We start from the raw sequence: 12,617 nt of genomic DNA, 5'->3' as shown, positions 1-12,617 counted from the left end.
CCTCCAAGAGGGGGCACAGGGGAATCTTCAAGGGTCTAGGGCAGCAGCCCACACACACACACAAACCCACAAGCCCACAGCCTCCACACCCCACCCAATCCTACACACACAAACTCTCACCACTCCATTCTAATACACACACACAAACTCTCACCACTGCATTCTAACACACACACACACACATATATGGCTAACCCATGCACAGATACACCCATACCCACTCTCTCTCTCTCTCTCTCTCTCTCTCTCTCTCACACACACACACACACACACACACACACTCACACTGTGTGGAATTCATGCTCATCCATCCAAGCGTCTGCAAATCTAAATGGGATGTAAACCCTGGGATGTTCAAATTCCCTTTGTGGTGAAGAGGATCTTCAGACCCCTGCTGTGCTGCCTGGCTTCCCATTTCCTGCTCCGTCCTGTCAAACTCTGACTGAGAACACGAGGGCTCCGCAACCGCCACCGCACTCAGCAGAGGCGGCCCAGAGAGGCGTGCACTCAGGACTTTAGTGGAGTTTAATATTCATTCATTTGGCAGACACTTTTTATTTTTATTGAAAGTGACCAACTAGTGAGGTGCAGAACACGAAGGGGGAAACCATTGAAAACAATGCACTGTGACTACCACTCAATGTTTTGACAATCATATCTTAGGGTTTATAACTGATCAGTTTTGTCATTGAAGACTGTTTAGCACATAGTGTTAGCCACATGGTAACATTCTAGTACAATAATTATATATTCATTACGGGACACACTCAGGGAAGTGGACACACGTCTGTGTTTAGGGTTCTCTTTCCATGTCTGAAGTCCACTTAAAGGCTTATTGAAAAGTGGATAAAATATATACTTAAAGGAGAGTGACTGACAGATTGCTGACAACAACTTGCTGATTCATGCTCCTTCACACACACACACACATGCGCACACACTTTCTCATCCATGGGACAAATTGCACTACTGACCGCACTGAGAACCGTTCTCGTCCAACACAGTCAATGGCCTATGGACACTAAAACCCACCTTGGATTATCATTATCAAACATTATTCTCCTGATCTGCTTCCATACAGGAGTATATAGCATTGGACTATGATGGAGCAGAGGGAATACATTTGAAGAACTTTCATGGAAAACAACAAAGAAATGCGACTTGTGAATGTATGGTACTTTCCAAAGTTCCCCTCCTCTATGTACAATGGGTGAAAATAAATTCGACAGCCGGCGGGCTTTAGTCCGGATTCGCGCTCTCGAGCCTCTTGGTCTCGTAGTTAAATGACAGCACGTCTCACTCTCCCCTCCACTCACGCTCTGCTTGTGCTATGAAGGCCCGTAAATAGCACGCAGAACCATTCGTTTGAAACACCCGTTTTAAAACATGCATGATTTATCGCCGCATGCAACATGACGGGTAATTTGCTGTAAACTGACAGGACAAAAAAATCATAGCCACACAGTTTATGTCAGGGAAAGTGAAGAGAGACAGATATTTTATTAGGCTACCTGCTGGGAGTGATGGTGTGTGCGCGCGCCAACGGTGAGTGCACCAGTGTCTTTAGAGAGAGGGGGGGGGTATAGGTCGTCCAGGACCTTTCCCTGAGTGGGCCGCGCGCCCCGTTTACTCACGTCGCGGGACATCGCCTCGCCTTTCCCCTGTGCGCCCCCGCTATCTAGAGCGCTATCGACGCTCTTTTGAAGCGGCCAGAAAAGCTATGTGTCCAACTTTCTGTCCCCAGTCGCAGTAGGAAAAATTACAAGATCCGCTCCTTCAATAGACAGGCAAGGGGCCAAACTCAAAGCCCACACTGCAAAGCAAATAAAATAGCCCACCGCATATATTTTGGCAAAGTCATTGCATCAGATATACACTTTCAAAAAGCGAAGAGAGGAAGATATGCGAAACTCGAGACAACATCAACAAATACAAGCTCTGCATTTTCAGACCGAGATTAAAAAGAACGGTTCACAGTTTAATATTGGAAGGAAACAAAACAAACAGTATTGTTTAACAAAATGAGTGGCTTTCAAAATCTATGGCCTGTCCACAACCACGCTGCATTAGAGATGAAAACCATTAAAACTCAAACCAGCGGGACTTTAGTCAACACTTTGCCAATCAAATGATCGTCAACTCCAAGTCCTGACGCAGTATAGTTGGAAAACATCTTCAATGGGTTGGCTATTTTAATTTGTTTAATGTTTAAGTTCATATTAATCTTCAAATTCATTTAGCCTACACTTGCTGTGAACAGTTTTAGCAGAACAATAACAAAAACAACGTAGCCTAGTTCGGGTTCTTTGTTGGGTAAAAACAAGCCTAAACAAAAACTCCTGAACAAAAACGTTAGCTGATCACAGACCTGGACTGCATGAATAGAAGGCCTAAGCAGCTCAACAGTTTGCTGAATCAGTTTGGCTGAGGGGTCCGACCCCTGATGTTTAAACGTGTCAGTGCAATTATAACCAATGCTGTACAATATGCTACAATGTTCTGACAGCAGCTAGCTCAGACTATCTTTTTGTTTTTTCTTATGTTGCAACAGGTCACCTATCATAAAAAAAAACTCAAAATGTTGCAACCTATTTTGTGATTATTTTAATCAAGTTAATCAATTTATCTTTATATTTAGAGAAATGATTACGGACAAAGATTGTGGTAGAAAAAGTATAGAAAAATAGAAAAAGAATTAACATCTGAATGTAGGCCTAATTTTATTTTTAACATTATTTCTATTCTATTTGTATTATTATTATTATTATTGTTATTATTATTATTATTATTATATTGGCCTATTATTATCCTCTTTTTTATTTTCAGGTGTTAATAGGAGGCTATGTCCACTTTTTCAAACTATGCTTTAGGCTACAATCAGTTTAGCATTTCTGCAAAACCATCAAAACACATCATACCTCACCCAAAAGTGATCCTGCCATAACAATTGATTCCACACAAGGTGTCACTCAAAATACAATGCAACAAATACAACAAATCAATCTGACATTCTGCAGTATCTTCATGCTTGGTGTTAAAATGTTTTAGGCTACATTGTACAACAAAATGCATAGGCATACTTGTAATGTCTAGAAAACCACACAATTCATAGCCATAATGCAAATTATAGTGACTTTTTCGTATTTTGTGTAAATGTTTTTGATGAACACATTTATTGCAACATTCTCTCTAATGTGTGTGTCCACATTCATTGCAACATTCTCTCTAATGTGTATTCCTCAATATCCCTCCACACACACACATTTCAAGCCAAGCAGATGTCATGATCAAACTTTTTCATCTGTTACAGTAGGCCCATTGTAGACTCCACTGATGAGTACTACATGTTATCGCACGTTTGGGGCACTTTCTCTTATTGTCCAAAAACCTAATGCATTTTCTGCTCAGAACAATCAATCATTTCAAGCAAAAGTTGATTTGTCTGCCAAAATTAGGGCTGTCAAAATAACTGATTAATTTCGATTAATTAATTTGAGGAAAAAATAACTGATTAAAAAAATTAGTGTAGATTAATCGATTCTGTATGACCTTTGACCCCGAGCCGTTCTAGTCAGTAAAAATTAGACTGTAAAATGAAGGGGAGAGAAGAAAACGTGCTGCCTGGATCATTGATTGGAACATTTACTTTTAAAAAACGGCCTGATGGTGTTGATAAAAATAAAGTGTTGAAAATAAAGTCCTTTGCAATGTCTGCAGCAAGGAATTTGCATATCACCGGAGTTCATCAACTCTATAGTCGCACATCAATGCAAAGAAATGAGTATTGACATTGAGGGGAGTGTTAATTTATTTTTATTGTGTCCCCTAGGTTATATCTGTGGCCTGAAATGCCTTGTATGTGAAAAAAAACGTCTTCCCGAAGCACTTTTGAATTTATTTCCTCAGCATATTAGGTCATATCATAGATTATTATGGTCATTATTTGAACAGTGAAAATCATAATAAAAGAGGTTTTGAACTTTAATGTCACTAATGCTGATCATTCAATGATTCATTTGAATTTAAATATTTAAAATACTTTCACAGCAAAAATTATATATGCGATTAATTTAGATTAATTAATTACAGAGTATGTAATAAATTAGATTAAATGTTTTAATCGATTGACAGCCCTAGCCAAAATACATCATATTTTCATTTACAGTGGGCTACATTTTGTCAGGCTATGTAGGCCTACTGAAACTTTTCTGAACAGAATCTGCTGTAGCCTATAGTTGTTCAGAGTGTTGAGCATCGACTGAGAAAATGATCTAGAAGTGGTGACTGAATGCATTTTGTATGAAAGCAATGTAGAAGTAGCCATGACATATCCTAGGTTGAGTTCAAGCAGTCTACTGATGAATAAGCTATTTTAAGGCTAAGTGATCTGAAAAAAAGTGAATTCACTGGCAAAGCAATTGTAAGCAAACAAAAAAACAACTGGTAGCCAGTAGCCTGCCAGTGCAGCCAAACAGTCCACAAATTATCAACCACCAAAAGGAAAACTACACTGTCCACGCAAGCTGTGCTGCAGTCTGCTACAGCCATAGGCTGCAACACAGCCGTAGCAAAAAAAAAAAATGACCTGAATGAATGACCTTACTGACGTCTACAGAGGGTTTCTGGCGGTGAAACGTTTGATTATTTGCCCTGTAGTGCCACCCTGTGGTAGAGGTTGAGTAGGCCTTCTCGGACAAAAGTTGGGGTTTCACCTACCTATGACTTGATATTGCGAGTGACATGAGACAGCCATGAATTACATGAACTACAAACAAAAGCGATTCGCTGGCTATGTGGGGGTGGGTCGAAAACAACTTCTGCTTCACTTTCCAGTTAAAAGGATCTTCTTGGAACTTGTAGTCCGCAAGGAAAGCCACGACTACATATCCCACAATGCACTATTGCCATGTTACCATAGTAGCACTCTTCGGCTTTCTGTTCCACGCAGCATGGCTAGCAGTCCTTCTCGCGTGTTTGCAGCGCTGCTTCCAGTTGCATCGGAATTCTATAACGATGAAAACTTGACAGGCTTCGGTAGAGTCGCTAAAGAGACTACAGCAGTGGCACAAATTCCCCCGAGAGAAGTTCAGGTTACGGGAAGCGCCGAGTTGTCCTGCCCGCCCGACCGGGCTACTGTTTCCATCAGTGTTAGCAGCAGCAAAGAGTCGGTCAATGATGTGAAGAACAGTGTCTCGCGACGTGTGGAATACATAATTCAGACTGTCCGGCAGCACGACGTGAAGGTGAAGTTGATAGCAGCTTTTATAAGTTATTATTATGCTTGGCTAATTATTGTAGACACAGATGCTGTTCTCTGTTGTTGCTTACCCCGAGTTTGTGGTTTAAAGGAGGCAGACACAGCCGTCACGAAATACATCCAAAAAGTGGATGACCTTTACATCATGGAGGTCGAGGTAAGTTAAGGAATTCAGGCTATTGTTGTTTGAGTGGATGAGGTGAGTTGTTTTAAATGTTACTCACACCCTGTTGCCCACCCTGTGATTCTTAATGTTATGTGGTATCCAGGTCCTAGTGGTGTTTTTAGATTTCGATAAGATGCAGAAAGTGCGATCCGTGCTCTTGGAGAAGTTGGATAAGAGTGTGTGTGTTGGACTTCCACACTTTACACACAGCCCGGAGTGCCTCAGTGCACTGAGGTAGGCAGGCTAAACACACCGGCATGTACACACACACACACACACACACCGTTTGTTTCACAAAGCTTTGGATGGAGAATCCTTTAAATCCTTCCCCACTGAAAACCTCACTCCTACAGTTTTCCACTTGCATTTGCCAACCAACTAGGCTTACTACATGCTTTGTTACAACATCCATAATCTTTTCACTTCATCATATTTCACAAGATATTACTGTATCATGTTATTGCATAACTATAATCACTGCATAACAGAGGCATAAAGCAGACAAGAAGTACTGTATCAGTAGCATACCCTGTATGGTTGACACACAGTTCAGTGCAAATCTTTTAAAGCACCTTTTTCCATTCATATTCAAGTTCTTTAAAGTTACTCTATGAAAAATGTTCACCTTTACGAAGCCAATTTGATGGTTAATGAACTTTTAATAGGTGAATCGTTCACCTAACATAGCTATACAGCATAGATGTAGCAAGTCCCTACCGAGAAAACCATGCAACTTTCAAGAACAGCGGCCTGCCTTATCTGGCGAGAATCGTGAAACATTACCTTGTCAGTAGATATAGTGCTTTGGAGATTGTTTGCCTGTTAATCCTTCACCTCCACAACAAAAGCATTTGCATTGTGTACAGGGGGGATAAGTCACAATAAGTTTGCTATTTACAATAGCAGAGTAACATATAAATACATTGTGACTCTAGAGGGAGCTCTAAACTCGCCAAAAATACCTAAACCTGCATAGTGTACCTTTAAGTCAATCAGGGTGCCTTTAAACTTTTAAGCAGTATTCCATGAAGGTATGAAAATAAAGTGACAGGGAAAATACCCTAGACAGTCTTCAACATGGGAGAGTTTCAATTCAGTTCAATTCAAATTCAATTAAAGTGTGTTGAAAAAAAATAAATACGTGTGTTGACCTCTGTATGTCAGAGTTATTCCTTGTGCTATAGGTAGTGGATTTCACACAGCAGCCAATCTACAACCAAGCCTATTAACCATCGAAACTGACAGAGGTGGACAGAGTACACAGCTTCATTACTTGAGTAAAAGTACAGATACCCATTGCTAATTTTACTCAAGTACAAGTAAAAGTACAACAGTCAGATGTCTACTTAAAGTGCCCATATGACTATTTTTCAACAAGTAAAAATAGGTCTATGAGTTCCATAAAACACGTTTCTGAAGTTGTTTGCTGGAAATAGCTTGTAGGAAAAGATTCTTACCTACCTCTATTACTCTTTGTCAGTCCCTGTGCTGTTTCTGCTGCTCATTACATATTAATGAGCTGCTGCTCACTTACCCACGCCCCACTCCATTAACTGTTCCCGGGGTCATTCGTGCCAAATCAACAAATGACTCCAGCCCCGCCTGACCATCTTGGCTTTGCTTCATACTTTATGTCAATAATGCTAAATATTACCCAACAACTACTGTGCAAAGGTTTAAGCTTGTATCTACATTATTTTCTGAGGCTTAAAAAACAGTTGAACTCGTAGGCTTGGTGTGGAGAGGTGGGGTGTTGATTATGCAACGTCTGAAACACGCCAATTCAAAATCCCCTAACATCTACTACACCTTCTGCTTTTTTTACATAGTATAGCCCCGTAGCTAACACTTAGCCTACCATAATCTCTATGTAAAACGGTTAGCTTGCTAGCTAGCTATCTAACAGTGGAACTTCAGTAGCCTACAACATAAGCTTAGCTATCTCACGTAGTTGTAGGAAATATGTAAGTTATGGAATTAGAATGAATCCCATGAACAAACAGATAACTCTCGCACCAACCTTATTTTGTGCCTTTTATTCACGTTTGTTCAACGATTTAGTAAGTATAAATCCTTTTCTCTGCCCACTTCGATGCAGCTCCATAGGTTTCCATTATATCCACGTAACGTAATTGCCCTAAAAGGAGGTGGTGGGAATATTGAAATGTTTCGGCTTGTGACGTCAAAAGCCTTGCCGATTTTGACCAGCTCACCCTGGAGGCTGAAGGCAGGATACATCCAGAAACCCTTATCTCACTCAAAACAGCATGGATTTTTCCAAGTTTGTATGCGTGTGGAAGCACCAGAGACACACAATAACATATCAAATCCCAGAAAAAGTGTTTTTTTCATAATATGGGCACTTTAAGTAAAAAGTACTGAAGTACTTGAGTATCAAAAGTACAAGATCGAGTAGCCTACATTTTCTAAATATTGCATTACTACTGCCACAGTGCTTACATTTATGTACAGAAACGTCCTACATAGAGTTATGAAAAATGTTAATACCTTGGAGAATGTAAAAGGAATTGAAAGTAAAATCAAGTCATCTTTTTACCATGTTGCCAGTGAAAGTAATTGTGGTATATAATTACTTATATTAACTTAGACTGGCAAACTTCAGGAACTAAATACTTAATATTAGCTTAGACTGGCAAACTTCAGGAACACTCAGGAATCAGGTTTATTTTGTTACAAGCAGAGAGGGTAAAACATGGTCTATGGTCTATGTAGGCCATGGCACAGAGGCCATGGCCTCTGCTGGATCAACCTCTCTCTCTCTTCTTCAGTTCTCCATCGTTCTTCTTCTTCTGACAAACAATGCAAGTTAGTCACTTTTGTATGGGTTAAACAAAGACAGAATTGGCGGCAAAACAATCCCACGTGGTTGGTTCTCCAGATGGCATCAGACACACCTACTCACACCTACTTCACACCTATCTGAATAGCATGAGGAGAGATATATATCAGAAATATCACTTATAGAATGTTCCAAACATTCTCACAATCAAGTCATTACAATCCTTGTACTGAGACTATTACAATGATACCAAACATGAATATATTTACATTTCATGACATATGGATTCAGTATAGCAAGGTAACATCCTTTGTCTTGATCTGATAGCCCTTGGAACCAGTACATTAGCATTTCATTGGGGGAGGGGAGGGTGTCTGTGTTTAATGCCAAGAGGGGCCACATGGCTAACTAAAAATAGTTTTGAAACCCTAAAATAATTGCTATCACCAGGGATGGGCAGTATTTCTAATACATGTATTTAAAATACGTATTTCAAATACAAAATACTATTTTGTAATTGAAACACTTGAAGTTTAAAACTATCATTAACTTGTTCAGAAAAATGGAAATAGTCTGGCGAGGTGGGGGCCTGGGGTTTGCACATTCCCGGGATGGACCTGCTGCGTCTTCATCCATTGTTTCGTCTCTAAATGACCATGGAGTTGACTTAGGCGGAAAGCTAAAGGTGATTGCTGATAGGCTGTCCCAATCCAATTACGTTTGAGAGGGAAACAACAAATTGAGGGTTTCTGAGATTTTTCTTTTTTCCTTTTTTTTTTAGAAGAAGTAACGGGTACTCATGGTTATGGATAGAAATGTAGCGGAGTAAAGAGTACAATATTTGCCTCTCATGAGTACTCCCCAAAATGATACCAAAAAGTAAAAGTACAGATCCCTCAAAATTGTACTCAAGTACTGTACTCAAGTAAATGTACTCCGTTACTGTCCGGCTCTGAAAACTGAACACTAATAAATCACAAATCACTAACAAAAACAACACCAACAGAACAGCTTTTCTTGGGGGGTTATCGAGCATAAGATAGGTACTCTCTTGAAAATGTCCTATTGACAGTTAAAACAATAATTAAGAGATTCCAATGAACTGGAACTGTGTCAACTTGCCTGTACAAGGACACATGCTTATCTTGCCCAATGCACAATTGGTTACCGAAGCAAAACATGCCATAAGGACACCCTTGAAGAGTTACAGAAAAGTTCAGTTTTCATTGTGAGATTACAGTAAGATACATTGCCAACAGATGGTATTTTGACTCAACTTTTACAGTGGTGCCAATAAGTAGAGGGTGTAGTATATAGACACACTAATACGTAAGAATAGAGTATTGATAAAGTGAATTGATATAGGCAAATCAGGTTGATATTTGAAACAAACACCAAACAAAACACCAGAGAGCGACCCCTGTATCTTTAAGACAAATACTAAAAAATGTTTGTACAATACTGTGTGCCTTTGTGTGATACACCTTCTGCCTTACGTTCCCAGACGACGTGTGTGTGTGGCAGCGGTGGAAAACGCTCGTCTGAAGGCGAGCGAGGTGTGTTGCACCCTGGGACAGGGTCTCGGGCGGCCCTTGCTGGTCCGGGAGGAGGAGTCACGGGAGTGGAGCTGCGGAGACACACCCCTCACATTACAACAGCGGGCGGGGCTTATTGCTCTCTCCGTCTCCTCACGCGTCTTCGTTTCCTTTGAACTTCGACCCAAAGACAGACCCAGGAAGAAGCCATAGGGGCCTGCAGCCATTGGTTGGATATATTCTCTAATCTCTAATGTAATCTTTCTATTATCCTTATAATGCTCAGGCAGTCACTTTTGACAAGACCAGAGGCCTACTTTCTGAAAATATACATTATGATTGTCATTAAATGATACATGGAGTATCATTCTGAATTATATTTGGTAAGTATAACTTTTGCACTCTGAAACTGTATGTAATCTAATTACTGTTTTACGGTTCAGTAATATTTATAAATGGGGCACCTGGTTGAGCATGAATTGATGGAAATGGATGCATGAATGAATACCTTATTGAATGATTGGATTCAGTTACCCAAAGATGTATTCCCTGTCCAGCTGAATTAAGAATAGATGAGGGGAAAAAAGTGCAATGATTAGTAAGTCATGTCCAGTCTAATGATTTGTAAAGAGGCATTTCCAGAGCGCTATCTCATTTCACTAACCAAAGAGACACTCAGAGCCCAAAAGGTCAGATCACCATTAGCCAATCAAGAGTACTGTACTGTAATGCGTTCTATAAGTAGCACCACTTGCCGTTCCAAGGGGATTTTGTACTTTGTTTGTATTCTGTCACTACATGTTGTATTAAATAAAGCTTTTTTGTATATATTTGTTTTTTGTATTCTTGTACTGTATTTGTTATGTTATGGAAGACGTGGAATTCTCTCAAAGACATTCTGATGTCTTTGAGTGGTCTTGAATGTTATGTTATGGAAGACATGAAATTCTGTAGGCTTTGAGTGGTCTTGAATGTTATGTTATGGAAGACGTGGAATTCTGTAGGCTTTGAGTCGTCTTGAACACAGCCACACGGCACACGGAGTTGACTTGAACGCAGCCACATGTGCTATTAGCAGCCCTAGCTGGTTCTCATGCTAATAATGTAAGGGACATCTGGACATCACAAAGCAGAGGCGTTTTTGACATTACGTCAAGAGAGCCGTTTCTTCACATTCTGTTGCTATTTCTCGGTCATTTTTGGATGTTTTAAATGTAAAAAAAGAGCACACTGTTCTTGTGCTGGTGCTGATGCAAGTGAATATTTTACTTTTCATTTAATGTGTCTGCCATGGAAAAAAACAAAACTGATTATGACGGATGCAGCACTAATGCAGCGCAGTCATGAGGGTTAAGCCAATTTTTCTTTTCTTTTCTTCAGCAATGTTTGGTCGACCATTTCACGGGGCCACCAGACCAGAGCATGTAGTTCCGATAGACTGATGAGGAACAGAGCATGTAGTGAAAGACTTAAATGCGAAAACGTGGCAGTTGAATCGCCATTATATTGTAATGAGATGTTCCGAACCGTACAAGATTTGTCGTGTAGGATCACCACGACAACATCTGGACGTATGCCAAGTTTTGTGAAATTCCATCCATGTGGGAGCACTGAAATGAGTGAATTACTAGGTGTCTTTTGATTCACCTCAGAGCCGTATATAGAGATATATCTATATACGGCTCTGATTCACCTAGCTCAACACCCCCATCTAGAGGCAGATGGATAGAAATACAAAGCACAAGAAGAGCTGTCACACTCACACCCACACACAAACACTCACTCACACTCACAGAATACTATTATTCACTTGCACATACAGTACAAGGAGTTGTAGGATGCAGTACTGAGCAGTGGTCATATTATCTAGTTTTACAAAGGAGAAAGATTCAATATGTGTAACATAATTTTATTGAAATGACAGTAGATTTCGTTCTTTTTTTTTTTAACCATAATGACTTCTGTAATGTGGAGTAAATCTCAACATGGCGTCATTGCTGACTGGGAAACCAACACTCCTAAAGGTCTGTTTTGTAGGCTACTGTTTTGTGATAAAAAGGTAAAATTACCATGGTTCACGTCCAGCGTAATGACAGCCTAGTTTGTTTTGTTATTTCAGACATTGTTTAAATTATTAACACCCTTTATCCAAATCAGTGATAATTTCAAAACTTTACTCTGGCAACACCTACTGCTACATCACGTTTCTCCCTTAATCAGTCCGGCATGTATTGCCAGGAAACACCAGAGATGGCAAAAGTACTCACTTCCCGTACTCAAGTAGAAGAACAAATACTTGTGTTAAAAAATACTCTGGTAAAAGTAGAAGTACTGATTTAACTTCTTTACTCAAGTAAAAGTAACAAAGTACAGGCTTGGTAATTTACTTAAAGTATAAAAGTAAAAGTAGTCTTGTGAATGACAACCATTTTGTATGCAACGGTACCTGGACCACACAAATGTTACTAGAGTGCAAGTGTGGCAGTCTTGGACATCTTTAGAAAGCTAAGATCCTGTAGTTTCTTAGGAAGCACTGGCACAGAGTTACAGAGCCTGCGGGATAACAAGCATCTCTGAACTGACCACATTTCAGCCCTCTAGGTCACTTGATATGATTTTTGAAACACAACTGAGCCCTAAAACCAGGTCTTGCGAAGCTATGTGCAAAAGTAAATCAATATAGAATGAAAAATTAGTACTTTAGACCATTATTTGCCAAGGTATGCTCATGCGTTTTGTAATGCCCTATGGAAACTCCACATACAGTAGGACTTTTGGTTACCCAAAATGCATACTGACAATAAAAGTATGCATTTCTGAGGTTTCTTGTAGACTATTTGGATTGTATGTCAGGTTCTG

General features: G+C 39.9%; 1 protein-coding gene across 1 annotated transcript; it reads left to right on the top strand.

Annotated features, from left to right (window-relative positions):
* Nucleotides 1-4,936: 4,936 nt before the first annotated feature.
* On the top strand, nt 4,937-11,749 carry irak1bp1 (interleukin-1 receptor-associated kinase 1 binding protein 1). The gene is made up of 4 exons (XM_048251303.1): nt 4,937-5,243; nt 5,349-5,414; nt 5,527-5,657; nt 9,728-11,749. Exons 1-4 carry the CDS (start codon nt 4,950-4,952, stop codon nt 9,969-9,971), a joined length of 735 nt encoding a protein of 244 aa, XP_048107260.1. The 5' UTR covers nt 4,937-4,949; the 3' UTR covers nt 9,972-11,749.
* Nucleotides 11,750-12,617: the final 868 nt, after the last annotated feature.

This window comes from Alosa alosa, chromosome 8, assembly GCF_017589495.1.
Source record: "Alosa alosa isolate M-15738 ecotype Scorff River chromosome 8, AALO_Geno_1.1, whole genome shotgun sequence".
NCBI lineage: Eukaryota > Metazoa > Chordata > Actinopteri > Clupeiformes > Clupeidae > Alosa > Alosa alosa.
This window is presented reverse-complemented; position numbering and strand designations above follow the sequence as displayed.

What these genes read in the sequence shown, in the direction of transcription:
- irak1bp1 (XM_048251303.1), top strand. Translation starts at nt 4,950, where the DNA reads ATGGCTAGCAGTCCTTCTCGCGTGTTTGCAGCGCTGCTTCCAGTTGCA. An exon ending in TCCGGCAGCACGACGTGAAG is followed by an intron (nt 5,244 to 5,348) that starts GTGAAGTTGATA and finishes TGTGGTTTAAAG; the next exon opens with GAGGCAGACACAGCCGTCAC. An exon ending in TTTACATCATGGAGGTCGAG is followed by an intron (nt 5,415 to 5,526) that starts GTAAGTTAAGGA and finishes TGTGGTATCCAG; the next exon opens with GTCCTAGTGGTGTTTTTAGA.